Below are 15,182 nucleotides of genomic sequence, written 5' to 3' on the forward strand. Positions count from 1 at the left end.
TGTTTGTTTGTGTAAGCGTATGTGTATGGACCCACGAATTTGTTCACTCATTCTGAAGCAAATCTTTTGTCAAAAATTTCTGAAATTTTGCAGAGAGGTTGGTGTATTAAGAGCATTGATAATGTTATATTTTGGTGGTTAAAGGTCGAAGGAATAGGGAGATAGAGGGGCTCGTGTGGTATCTCGAGTGGGGTCGGACTTAAATGATTTTACTCCTTATTAGTATTTACAACTTTTTTAATACAGTGGGTTATCGGTTTACCAACATAATTCGTTCCAAGACTTTGTTCGCTATCCGAATTGTTCGTTAACCGATTATCGATTTACCATAGGCTTGTATGGGAATTTGATTAATTCGTTCTGGAGACCCCCAAAAATAAAAAAAATATACACTTTCTTACTACGTTTATTTATATGTAATAATAAAAATACGTCTATACACAGTCTTGCATTTTTATTAGTCATGTTTTTTTGTTTGTGTGGGTTAAAGAATCTGTCTAATGTCGATTGCTTTTCTCTCTTCTTCAGGATTTTCAGAAGTAATTAATAGTATTGTAATTGTAAAGATCCCCAAGCCTATTAACCTCAACCTGGTTTGTATGCCACTTTCCCCACTTCTTCAAAAGATCTTTAATTAATAGCAGATATCGGCATTAATCCTCTTTTTCATAATAAAACATGTCCTGCCGAGTTTCTTCGGTGTTCTTCATTCGAGAGTTCTCGCCCTTCTTCCGTTGTGAGATCCGTTTCAGGTTTCATTATGAGCTCTTCGATGTTCTTTATTTCTCAGATATGATTTTTGTTACTCCTTTAGCTGCTCGAGTCTTCTTGATTATACCGTATCTTTCTTAGATAAGATTTAACTGCGGCCTACTGTAGACCTGTTCGAGCCATACTGCCCGGCAACATCAGACATCTGCCCACTCTACCTTTGCTATTATACTCTCACCTTTCGAAAATAAAAATCCATGCAAAACTTAACGAGTGCCCGCCCGAATACTATAAAAGAATTGTTTCTGTCAGAAAAATAAAAGGCTGGAATTACAAGGGAGTATTTCAAAGTTCGAGGAATACTATCTGATCAGTATATATCGGATTGAGCGTCGATGTTGACGTCTCCCGCGCTCCGAAAAGTTTCGAATTGTTACCCGAAGACAAGGGAAAATCAACCGGTATTTGCTGTTTTCGTCGCTTCTTTTTATGTTCGTTCAGTAAAGTGTTCGTTATCCGATTTGTTCGTTAACCGATCTGTTCGTTAGCCGATCACCACTGTATTTGCCAGAGATATTTGCAAGTTAGGATTTTAAAAGTACATTTTCTACCACTCTCAGCTCGAGGATAAGTTTGGGTGGGCGTGTCGAGTTAAAGTCTTTAACTGTTAAAATGCTCGCAAGTATTTTTATAAATTTATTTTGTTTTATTATAATTTCACAAATTCTACGAAAACCGGACAAATTAATAATTAATCCGGACCACGAATTTAAAAGCCGGCCTGGTGGCAACACTAGTGGCGTTTGCAAATTTTTCAATTTTTAACACGTAATCGAAGTGTTATACGTGGTATGTTAGCTGTAGAATCGAATATTTATTAAATTATGTCACATAAAAAACTAGATGACGTTACTTGGATCAAAATGGCGGCTGTAATAAAGAAGCGAAGTCTATCACAAGGCACTCGACCGGCCGGTTTGCGATGGCCGGTTGAGTGCCTTGGAAGATTTTACGGAACTTGGGCACTCGATGTGTCTCCAACCGGCATTGCGATAACCGTCGATGGTTATAGGCCTAACGTTAGCTTGTATATGCCGGAAGAGGACAACGTTACTGCAACGCATCTGCACGGTAAGCAGGAGTTGTGGGTTCGAGCTCCGCTTCGGACCGATTTTTTCTTCCAGTGGTTCTAAATTATTTTAATTAAATGTTATAATTATTAAATTTAATAAGAGACGGCGCCTAACGCTTTCTTCTAGTGCCAAATTGGTTGCATAGTTTATTTAGTATTTAACCATATCTAGCCCGATAGATTTCGGCATTTGCTCGGAGTCTAACTTAACTGGCGTCTAATTACAGAACGATTCCGTAGCCGTAGTTCTGGTTTTTACCACGAGATGCCGCTAGTGTCGTAACGTTCGGGTAGCGTATACCTCGTACCGTACGGTGCGCTTGGAATTTTATGTCGATATTTTAGCTGTAAAACCATACTTTATCGTCGATAATTGGTTTCGAAGTATTTCCGCTACGTTGCTAATAAATCGTTACGGAGAATATTGCATCGAATATATCAGAAAATACTTGTTATTGCGATAAGCGCTTCTCCTCAAAAGGAAATCTTACTAACAAGCGCGTAAGATTAGAACATAGCAAATCCCGGTGGAGGAAAAGTCTATACTCTGTGGCGAGACTTCACGCTCGAAGGATTTTTTACTTTCCTTCGATTATGAGAACATTTGGAGAAAGTACCGTACCCGTGCGTGGATTTTCCCGCGAAATTGAGAAGTTGGAATTCAATAATACGAAGGGCGAGTAAATTCTGTTCCGAAATTTTAAAAATGCTGTATTTAATTAATATATCTTAAAATAATTGTTTTCGTGAATATTAACGGCTCATTCGGTAGTAAATAAAAATATTATGTAGGCTACCGTATTTGACAGATTTTCTACCAATGGAAAGCCACAGAGGAGTCGAGAAGCAACTAAAGTTAACTGCGTCGTACTGTCTAAAAAATCGTGGAATTTATAAATTGTACTCGTGCGGCTCTGGCACACGGGATCGTGAGTACACTCAGTTCAGAAATGTACAGTACCTATAAAAAGAAAACATTCGATAACAGATTGTGTATATAAACATGTTGCGAATGTATAATTTTCAATAAATCTTTTTTTCTTAGCAAACATTCGAATAAATCATTGCAAATCTGTTAAATGAGGCTACAAAAAGTTCACTAATATTTTACTGACGATGATAATTTGTTGATGGATTTAAACTACCGATTCAAAAGACTTTACTCAAATTACGCGAGATACACTTAACTCTTGGTATCGGCCAGGGTTAGGTTTTTTAAAAATCTGGTGAAAACCAAATAAGGATGCCCGTGGAGAAAATTGAGTTTGGTTTTGCGAAACATTTCAACGATAAACGTTGATTGTAAAATAACATATTGCAAATTTTCTAACATAAAACGTTTAAATTATTTCTAAAAAGCAACGAATAATTTTATTAAACAATACAAAACAGAAATTTCGAGTAAGGGACTGAAAATTCGGCGGGAAAATCTTGAGATTAAAAGAATTTAAGAAGGAAAGTCTACATATTCTGTAGAATAACTTTTATAATATGAAGTATAATTTTAAATATTTTGATAAAAATAACGAACGACAGTCGTCTTTTAAAGCTACGATATAAACACGGAATATTAGACAAAAGACACGTTTGCCGTTCGAGAAACGAACGGTAGCAAATTTTCTTTGTAATAAATTAACTCTGTGCCTTCTGTTTCACTTATATTCTTTCTTAATTCGACAGTGATAAACGAGATGACTAGAATTACGCTTGTCCAGCTTCTTGACGTCACGAAGTAGCGACATCTCGTGGTAAAAAACAGAACTACGGATACGGAATCGTTCTGTAATTAGATGCCAGTCTAACTTATCGGGTCTAGCGATGTTATTTACATTGAAAATAAAATTTTAAAAAGTTGCGGTATAATTATGTTTCTTTACAAAAACAAAAAAGTATATATAATATATATATATATATATATATATATATATACTTATATGTAATTGTTACGTATATATATATACGTAACAATTAATCAGAGAAAATGTAACACCCGAATTAAGTTACACTAGTTCTGTCAAGTGTGTTTTGTATTTAAGGGGATCGTCGCAGAAGTCTAGGCACCACTGTGCCATTCTACTTCGGTCTTTCCTTCCGAGACCAAGTAGGTTACGCCTATTACACGAGTTTTGAGCGTTTTGAGATGGCCATAACCCCGTCTCGTATACGAGACTAGGAGTAAGAGGATGGAATAGGAAAGGACGAGATTCGGTTGGAATTGATTCACTCAACACAATTTACTACACTTAAACATTTATTAGATGGCGGAAAAGTTGGTACAACACGTTACGCAGAGTATTTCCCTTTCGCGGAGAGAGAGAGATTACAAATTTTTGATACTTTACAAATAGAAACTAGAATCTCCGTTCGGGATCTTCGGAATGTAGACTTTCGGTTATCGGTTGGGGAGAGAAGCAGCGAGTAGAAGGGAGACGAGGAATCCGAAGAACTAATCCAAAAGAGGCAGACAAACACGCTAAACCGAACAGATGAAAGAACGGCGGCGACTGACTGGGATCGGCCGTTCCTCGTCACATTCAAAGCAGCAAATATCTTAGACGGGACCGAGAGTCACGGGAAACCCGTCACTACCGACTCTGAGAAAGCGTAAGTTGACACTCGAGTCAGAAAATTGACAAATATTAGCTTCAGATGAGGTGATTCCCGAGTTGTTTTTCTTTTTACTTGTTCGATTCTCACAGTATCGTAAAAAAGAGAAAGGGATATTTTAATTTTGATACTACGCGCCTGAAGTACGCGAAATAAATGTCGATACCGGTGTTTCCAGTCACATATTAGAGACACACGGATGGTCGACTTCGAGAAAATCACGCGACTAGACACGCAGCATCCCATCGGCCGAAGCGTGTTACTAAAATAATCACGTGATTAACATTTCTCGTTTAACACGCGTGATGTCGTTACTTTCGATTTCAATTTACCCTTGTGTTAGATTTCTTTTGTTATTATTATAAATTAAATGTAAATTTATTGAATTTTTATATTTGATAGTAATGATGTTCGGTGTGCATTTATTACTTTATTATCGTCTTATATTATTTTTAAGCTTAAATTTTATTAGAAAATAATGCTTAATTTACAGATTTCTATTATTATTGCTCGTTACTTTATCTGTTAATTAATGTAGTGTAACAAGTAATTTACTAAAAGTAACGTCACCGTAATCTAGCCTTAACCTATTTTCTCCTCGTTGTTAACGTACAGAAAACGGTGTTTAGCGTCCCACGTGGAAGGTAACAAAAATAAATCGAAGGCTTTTCTGAAATATTAGCAAATATTCTTCCATCTTCTCAATTTAGAATTTCCCGGATATAGTTAACACTTTTATGGATATTAAACTAATTTTTAATATTTGTTTCCTCTTAAATAATAAATTAATAGAGGAGCGGATTGCTGTCGAGAAGAGAGAGAGACACACACAACAGAATTACGGTTAACACCTCGTAACGTTATTAATTGGTAATAATCGGAGTAAGGTTACGCGAAAATAACGCGACACGAAGTATATTTCGTGCATAAATTAACATATCCATACAAAACGTTCGAGTAATTACTTGTATAAATGTTTCAAAAGCCATCAAAATGTTATTTTCTTTACAAATTACACAAGAAGTAACGAAAACAATTAAGTTCAACAACAGAGAGATTATAGATCTTACACGTAACGTCGGGCTGAAAATTCTCAAAGTACCAAACTGCGTAGGGCTTAGGAATGGCCCACCAAGGCCGACTCGTATCCATATATTTTACACAACTTGTGTTCTATCATCATATAATTTTTCGGGGAAGTTTAAGTATTAGGAACATCGAGGCCATTAAATTTTGGTGGTTAAAGGTCGAGGGGTGGTGAGATAAAGGGGATCGCCTGTACTTCCAGTAGAGTCGGACCGAATACCGATTTTACTCGTTATTAGCATTTACAATTCGTTTATAAAACTCATCTCTACCCTCAAAATTAAGCTTTTTGCCATTTTATAGTAGTTCAAAATATAAAACGTTTTTAAATAAAATGTTATAACAGATATCGCTACCAAATGTTGCCGGAAAAATGAAGCAACTGGTTGCTGAATTTTTTATACTGGAAAATCTTTTAAGTAACGCCGCACTCTTTACGTGCTTCATACCGAACACTTTATCCCTCGACACCCGAGGTGCTTTGTTTCGACATTATGTGAGTGGCGACACTAACCTGTTGAGATCATCACACGGTGTCAACTCGTTCGGTCAATCCCTTCTAAGTTGGATACTCATTAATTGAAATTAATTTATTTTTATATTTACCCTATTGTTGATTTTTTTAATTAGTACGAACAAGACTTTGGAAATAATTTTAAATATTTTTACATCTTATTTCGAACCAAACTGTTTAATTTCCAGACTTTGACGCATCAATCTGAAGGCAAAGAAAAAGAAAATTTTATTTTTTAATGCAAAGTATTTTTTCACGATTAAATCATTATACATTATTAAAATTCATTATTATAAATAGCTGAAATTTTCAAATATAATTGATCGAAATAAAATAATTTTTACGTTAATTAATATCAATTAACGCTGATAGTATTTAATGATAGTAGAATTTAATTTAAGAATTAAAAGTAATGACATTTCTTAAATTCCTTGTGGGAACAGACGTGTGTTTTTTGTCTGGATAAGTTAGCAGAATATATAATTTTTAAAAAAATAATCGAGCACTCAATTTTTTTAATTGAGCATTTAAATAGCACTTAATTAGCACTTGCGTTTCAATTTGGTTCCAATTCATTCTGTTAACTTTTGTCTACCGGCTTAAAACGGGTATTCATCGAGAGCATTCACTAAACGAGTTTAAAACACGTGGTATCTCAACACGTGTTGCTTACTACTCCGTAACACGAGACGAGTCATCTGGACACTTTAAGACGTTTATCACACGGACGATATTTGATGATATCTTTATTGGTTATTTTGTGGTACCTCCATCTGTACTTAAAAAATACGAAATGCGAGTAAAGTTTTACACAAGTATAACAGTAAATTATTAGAAAATTGCTCGCGAGTTCTTCGACTAATATTCTGTACACGTAAGTTATATTATAATTTTATTATTATTATTTTTTTATTAACAATATTGAGCACGTGGCTAAGGAAATTTAAACTCAAAATATAATAAAACACTAACGAGCAATTATTTATTGTCACGGCTGTAATTTTTAATCGTATTTTTTAAATGCATTTAATTTAAAATATATGCTCTGCACCTCAAATTAGCAGTGACTCGCCCCCGTACATCATACTTTTCTTTTATCAACAGAGTCGTGCCGGTCATCTCTCACTCCTTTCCAGGCAAATTTGTGAACTGAAGTAACGTGACTTCCGGTTTGCACAGGATGTTCTTATATGGTTAATAGGGGCCTGCTGCCCCTAACCTATTTACATTTATCTCGACTTTCATAAGTCTAAGTCCATTCTCTAGATTAATAAAGGACAGACGAACATACGGACGACACTGGAAATTTATAGGTCTACAGTTTTGTCGTGTTGCAGTCCAATAACCGAGCGTTAAAACGTCCCCAGTCCGTAATTAATCGAAATATAAAAGAATAAATCACACTATTTTCATTGTAAATGAAGATAAAACTATTCCGCTTAAACAACAATTTTTTCCCTATACCACAGAAATCTTTCCGCTGCGAGCAAACTTGCAAATCTCACTTTACACTCCTATCTGACGAAGACGTGTTAAAACAGTAGCACAAAATTTCCCGTGTTTACCTTAAGGCGAGTAAAACAAGGAGGAATCAATTTCTAAGAGTTCACGGAGCTAATGGCTCCATTCACACGGTGAGTGGGTGGCACGTTCTAATTTGCCCTCCAGTACGGTAGTAGTCACGCTACTACTTACACTACAGCGCGGGCCTAAATCCCGTTCTCCATTCTTTTCCACGCATGCGCTGTATTTAATCGCGGGTCTCTTTCTATGCAGAAAATTGACAAATAACTTTATAAATACCCTAAATTGAAATTATTTAAATAATATTATAGATAAGCGTAATAATTAATAAGCCTCCCATTAATTAGCCTGTAATTCGTTAAACAGGGATATTCTTTACTGAAATATAATTAAAAGTAAAAAGCTCCTGGATGAATTTATCAAAAACAGTAAATTATTAGAAAAGTAATCAATTAAATGCGTAATTTGACGTTTAATTTCTCCGACGAGATTGTCACGTTACCAGAAAAAATTAATGCGGTCACCACTATCGTTATCGACGTCACAGATTAGACGCGTGACCTCGCGTCTCGTGTTTCGTAGAAATTCACTTAACTATTTGGATCATCTGTTAATTAAACTTCTCCCTTTTCGATTTGTTGATAGAATTTAAAGCCTTTCAATTACGTGCGTAGCGAACTTTCCCGTTGAATCGAATTTTAAACGAACATTTATCGTAATTCGTGCTAAAATTGCAATAATTGCGTATGGCAGAAGCGTAATTAATAATTACGACAATTATTTAAGGTATACGAATGCGGAAATATCTATTAATTATTCAGAATCGTCGATAATGATTGCGATATTATTGCATTTCCATGCAATTATTTCTCAATAAACAGGGAAATAATTAAGTTGATCTCGATATATTTAATATAAACAACTTCACAGACTTATAAACTAGTTTATAAGTCTGTATGAAAAACAATTTCTTTACCTATTGTTCCTACAATACAGATAAAATGTCAATTTAATTACTGTTATGTAGTTCACTTTTTTATATCACACCTTAATAATTTTTCCGGTTTTTGCCTTTAAAAGCCGATAAATGCGTTAGAAACAGCGACGTATTTATAATTTTATATTAAAATTTTTCTTACCATAATCCGCATATCACGTATTTAACAATAATAAATGACGTGTGAGCAAATCCTCGCAATTACTTGCTTTTTACGAAAATATTGCGCAATGAACACGAGTCAGTCACGTGTTACGGATTGATAAAAGAAATGTCATCAAACGGGAACGTTTCAGTTTATGTTCTTAGTGTCACTGCGATCATCCATTGATAAACATGCTCGTTGCTGTCGTAGGTTCGGGCGCTGGAGGATTAACGGCCATCAAATGCTGCAAAGAAGAGGGTCTAGACGTCGTCTGCTACGAAAGAAGCGATAATATCGGGGGTCTGTGGAGATACAGGGACCAAGACGAAGAAGGTTTGGCATCCGTTACCAAGTCTACCGTCATCAACACGAGCAAAGAATTGACGTCGTACAGCGACTTCCCTCCTCCCGAACAATTCCCCAATTACATGCATAATTCCAGTATGTTTGTGTACCTAAAAATGTACGCCGAGAAATTTGATCTGGTCGCGTGTATCAAGTTTCATCATCGGGTGGAGAGTATCGTTCCGGCCGACGACTATCGTCAGACCGGAAGGTGGAAAATTACGGTTGTCGATCTGAAAACGCGAGAGGAGCGATGCTCGACGGTGGATGCCGTCATGGTATGTACCGGGCATCACGTCTTCCCTAATATGCCCACCTTTGCCGGGCAAGAAAAGTTTAAGGGGGTGATTACTCATACCCATAGTTACAAGAAGCCTCGGGAATTCGAAGATAAGAGAGTGGTTGTAGTGGGTGCAGGCAATTCCGCGGGTGATGCTGCCGTGGAAACTAGTCTCGTGGCTAAACAGGTAAGCTCGACTGCGTTAATTTTATCACTCGAAATAGTTAACTAAAGCCAGTAGAATTTGTTAAGACAGAGATTTATTTGTTTATTTATTTATTAAGTGTATTGGAAAAATTAAAGAGGAAGTGATTAAAAGTCGAGAAAGCCTCGAAGGGTCGACAGTCAAACTAGTTCAATAATCCTTCACCTAAAAAGTGTAAAGTCAGTCGTAACAGTAACGAAATGGCCTTCTCACTCGATTATATCAACAAGAATTGCTTTTTACATCGAGACGTTTAAATAACTCATTTAGACGATATTTATTTGAAAAAATCAAATATTTGTGTATCGTAACCTAATTTCCAAGCGACGTCACCGTATTACGCGGCCTTCAATCGAGGTCGGCAAAACCAATAACGTTTCCAATTGCCGCTTAACGTCAAACGTTTTCCCGACGCGTGACACGCAATTAATAAAATATATTTCGTTGGTCAATTTTATAAGCCGCGCCTCGATCAGTTTTCATTGCAAGACGCACTTTATTTACTTAAAACAATTCATCATTAACAGAAATTTCTGTCATTTTCAGGTGTATCTCAGCACTCGAAGAGGCTGCTGGGTAATGCATAGAGTTGCGGAAAACGGAAAACCGTACGACGACATCTTCACCACTCGACTCAATAATTTAATGATCAGTCTTCTCCCCTTAAGTTTATCGTCTTCGATGATGGAAAGTGTTCTGAATCGCCGATTCGATCACGAAAAGTACCAGTTAAAGCCAAAACACAGGTTTCTTCAGCAACATCCCATGACAAACGACGCCCTACCAAACCGAATTTTGAGCGGGACGGTAATAGTCAAGGGCGACATCAAACATTTCCAAGAAAACGGGGTCCTGTTCGAAGGAGATTCGGAAATCACCGAAGTAGATAGCGTGATTTTGGCCACGGGATACGAGATAAAGTTCCCCTTTCTGAGTAAAGAAATCCTGGACACCACCGAAAATCGCGTGCAACTGTACAAATTTATTTTCCCGCCCCATCTGAAACACCCGACTCTGGCCATGGTGGGCCTCTTCCAGTCGCTGGGAGGAGGTTTTCCCATAGCGGAGCTTCAGTGCCGATGGATCGTGCAATTATTACGTAAGAATTTAGCGTTACCTTCCGAGCAAGAAATGAAGAAAGACGTCCGCAGACAACTGGAAAACATAAGAAGGCGCTACTACGATTCTAAGCGCAACACCATCCAAGTGGATTACATCAACTACGCCGACGAGTTGGCCTCGTTAATCGGGGCCAAACCCAACTTTTTCAAAATGTTCTTCAACGATAACGAGTTGTTTCGAGCGCTGATGACCGGCCCGAGTCTTCCTTATCAGTACAGATTGCAAGGACCTCACAAATGGAGCAAAGCCAGACACACCATCCTGTCGTACAGCCACAGAGCCGATTGTCCTTTGCAAACTCGTTTCAAGAATATCAAACGGAAACAAAAGCATTTCTCTTACGTACGCTTCACATTTTTAATCGTATTTGTTGCTTTCGTTTTTCTAAATTTGTTCGTTGAAAATTCTTGGTTGTGGCAACATTCTCCCTCCTTCCCGTACTTCGCTTATCCTATTGGGGTGCTGAAGAATTACACCACTGGCAGCTAGACGACGACCGACCCGCATTATAATACGTTAGGTGGCGTGTCGTCATTCGTCGGCGGGCTTCGGAATGCAGCCAGTCCCGATTACGACCAAAGAAACTCGGTGCCCGTTTCTATTTTCGTACACACTAATATTAAAATTTACTACATTTTGGGTTCGATTTCACGTAATAATCATAACGATGCTATGCCTATTATTTTATTATTGTTAATTCGGGAACGTTGAACTACTTTGCTTCAAAAAGCTGAGTGTATCGCATCGCTGAAAGTTGCAACTATTTCGTCATTTGCAGATACAAACAGTTACGCATTACGCCCGTTTCTTATGGCTTTATATTGTCGATTGGGCGTTGCGGAGGAGAAAACTCAAACGGATCGACTTTGAAACGAAGAGTAACGTACTTTGTGCGATAAATATAGTTGATATATACGAATTTCCGACTGATAAATGCTATTAAATGTTTACAACTCTTTAAAAATGCAAAATGTACGAATATTTGTTCAAGTACATAAAACAATTGTTGAAATTAAACATAATCGCGTTTAACCAATGTTTTTAAATAAAACTTCGTACTTAATCGTGACTAAAGCCTTATTAAAACGAACACTTCGATATAACGAACTAGGTCTTCTGGCAAACGATTTGGTTGCAAAAAAGGCTTTTTGTGCGTATTTACGGAATGATTAGCCTTTCGGAGTAAACACTTTTACAAATATCTTTTCGCTACCGTCTCTAATATCCGTCCCTCCCACTCTTCCGATTTCTCCCGCTTCTACTTCCAAACTTAACTTTAGGGTGCCCTACGTCTTTACCGGCACTCAATCTCTTTCCAAAACAGGTGCTGTTAATTAAATTAAACCCTTAAAGAATTTTTGAAATGTTTTCGTGTGTACAAACCAAAGTTTCGTGTAAAAAAGTGTAATTGTACTGTACATTTCGCGTGATTTCAGTTTTTTAGTATGACTAAGTAACGGGGCACGAACGAGTTTAAATAAGAAGGTCTGGTGTATTCGCGAATGGGAAGGAATCTTCCTCTGTTCGAGAGTCAAAAATATTCGTATAATGGGGATCGCCGAGAAAGGGAGCCGGAGATTATTCCTCCAGCCAGTAGTAGTTTCTATACTCTTATAAAATTAATGTCATTTTTAGTAACAGAAGACCCAACAATAATGACGTCATGACAGTTTTGTCAGATCAGTCGGGGATACAGAGTGCAGTTGTGACTCTTATATCGATCAATCGGCTAACTAATCGTTTAGATTGGCCTTTATATGATTATGGATGATCGAGATCGTGCGATCTCGATCAATATCAGGATTCCCGGCACCAGTTTAACTATTTCACCGCGGTTTAACTCGCGTATATTAAATTATGAGCGCGAGTCTTATGGTTTTATCAACAATCTCCGAGCATAGTCGACAAAAAGGTGTCGAATAGACACCTCGAATCGGACCTTTCCCGTGACCCGAATTGGTCTCGGTTTTCACCTGGAAACAAAGGAGAGACCAATCGGAAAGCGAGGAATGGGACAGGGGCCAATAGGAAATAGGAACAGTGGGAATGTTTTGAAAACTATAAAAATCGGAACGTGAAGGTCGAAGGACAGTCTCCTCCGGATTAAGCAGAAAGTTGTGACTATTAAGTTGTGTTATTACCTAGGACGCCGCAACGCCATCTCACCGATCAGCAGCATCGCCCAGCGATCCCATCTAGTCCTCCCGGGGATATATACGGCTTTCTTTTGCGAAAACACTTATCATTTGCCTCCTCCGCCACCTCCCACATTCGAACTTCTCATAGGTTCATCCTGACGCGGGATTAACCGATTCCCCTAAAAGACGGCAACCCCACACTGGTGTCAGTGAAGCGGGATTTTTGCCCAAAATTACACCGGTGCCGAGGAGTGGGTTTTCGAGTCTTCTATCTCCGCCGATCGGCGACCTTACACATCGGTGGCGCTTTGACCGACAAAGAATTTTTATATAATAAAAAACACCGGTTAAACGCGATTAGTTCGGCAGCTTTCTGGTCTTGAGGTTTTTTCTGCTGTACGATAACACGATGCTGCGCATGCGTAAGCTAAATTTCGACACAGAAAAGAATCCCGAACCCTTACTCATCAGATTTGTTCTTTCGAAGATATTTTCTGTTTTGCGGGTTGAAATCGAAGCTAAAAGAAGAGGCCAATTTGCGGTCGTTGCCGCTGTCCGAAGAGACGACAAAAGTAATGTAATGTATAAAAAATAAGTCGATACAGCTTCATTCGATAGAACCTTTTATAAAAATGTAGTGTACTTATTTCTCTCCACGTCTGTCTCTAGTAATTATTATAATGCGAGAATAGCATGATAATTAATAATTGAAATATTTAGCGTCCAAACTGGATTCGCGTAACATTGAAAATGATTTATTTAATATTACCATTGAACACGATCATTTAATATAACATTGAAAATGATTTATTCAAGGACGGAATTAAACGAATGTAAATGAATAGTTTTGTGTTTTAATCAAGAATAAAATCACACCGATATAAATGAACAAGAATAGCTTCTTCCGTTCTAGAGTTTAAGTTGTTATCTGGAATAAACGCGAATGTAAGACAAATTTTCCTTCTTAAAAGTAAGCACCTTTCTGATTTTAAATGTTCTTTTCTTAACTATAAATCGAGATATTGTATTTTACATTTCTTTATTTAAGAGATTCTTACAAAAAAGAAACAATTTAAAAATGTATAAAATGAAATAAGGGGCTGTCCATAAATGACGTAAGGTATTTTGGGGTGGCTGGGGGTCGAGGATTTCTTACGATTTCTCACTCGGGGGTAGGGGGTACTAGATCTCGTCTTACGTAATATTCTTATTTTTATTTTTTGATCTCGTCGAGTGGTGGAGTTTTGAATTCGGCTTCAATTTGGCGGTTTCTATTAAGAACGCTCGTTGTACCAATGCCATGTCGTGTGACGTGATAGAATAATAACGCTAGCAGATTCGCGCTCTACACATTTTTTATCGTGGGAGAAAGGCGGTCTGGTGGTTTCTCTCTCTTCATTTGTTTTGTATGACGTTTCTGTTTACACGTGCGCTAGCTAGTCGATCTGTCAAAGTTTTTTACGTCCTTTTGTGAAAATTAAAATTAATATAAAAATGAATATTATGACGTTGATTAACGATAATAATAAGGAAAAGATTGTTAATAATTAAAAAAATAAAGTTCTTAAAATAAATTGTTCGTTCGAATTCATGAAATTTTTATATTTTTAAATTTGTTGGCAAAGTCTTTATAAATAACAGTACATATTAATTAACTAATTAATAAGTATATATTTTGGACCTAAGATTTTTAGGGTTTCGTAAAAAAATTTGTTTTGTTAAAATCTTTCTATAAAATCATGCCTAAATATTACGTAAGATAGGTAAGGGGACGGGGAATCGAAGAAAATATTACGGTTTCTTACACGGGGGTGGGTGGGGGTCTAGAATGGCCGAAATCGTCCTTACGTAATTTATGGACGGCCCCTGATGCGGATTTTAAAAACCGGAGAAGAGAATTAGTTAAATATTTTTCAAAATCTGAAACTTTTATTATAATTGTATATAAATTCCGTTTTAAATATATATTTAGCTATTTAAGGAGTCATATATCATATTTTTACAAAGACTTTAATTCTGTTTTGTAAACAAGATAGGAAAAGTCATACTTAAATAGATCCTAATGGCAATTTCAATTTATTAAAATAAAATAGGTTAATAAAAACTATTTATATACTGTAAATTAATTTAAATCAATAAAAGATAATTGAGTACAATTCAAAAAGTATGTTAAAGTTATTATTATTAAAACGTTTAAAATTCGAACAGAATATCGAGTTCGTTCAAAGAACAAAAACAAAGAGAAGATACTGTTATTGCTTAACAGCATTAAAATGCTTTCGTCGAAACTTCCGTTACAAAAGTCTTTGATAACAAGTTAAATGTTTTTATCGGAGGTTTAGAAACTAAAAAATCAATAAAGCTAAGATAGTTTTC

General features: G+C 36.6%; 2 protein-coding genes across 2 annotated transcripts in view; both read left to right on the forward strand.

Moving 5' to 3' along the window:
- Nucleotides 1-15,182, forward strand: part of LOC136968561 (flavin-containing monooxygenase 5-like) — a 134,147-nt gene that overhangs the window by 66,295 nt on the left and 52,670 nt on the right. The window lies entirely within an intron of this gene.
- On the forward strand, nucleotides 8,851-11,362 carry LOC136968599 (flavin-containing monooxygenase 5-like). Its single transcript, XM_067262597.1, has 2 exons — nucleotides 8,851-9,528; nucleotides 10,093-11,362. Exons 1-2 carry the CDS (start codon nucleotides 8,908-8,910, stop codon nucleotides 11,155-11,157), a joined length of 1,686 nt encoding a protein of 561 aa, XP_067118698.1. The 5' UTR covers nucleotides 8,851-8,907; the 3' UTR covers nucleotides 11,158-11,362.

The sequence above is a fragment of the Centruroides vittatus genome, unplaced genomic scaffold (genome assembly GCF_030686945.1).
Source record: "Centruroides vittatus isolate TY-2023 unplaced genomic scaffold, ASM3068694v2 contig_15, whole genome shotgun sequence".
NCBI lineage: Eukaryota > Metazoa > Arthropoda > Arachnida > Scorpiones > Buthidae > Centruroides > Centruroides vittatus.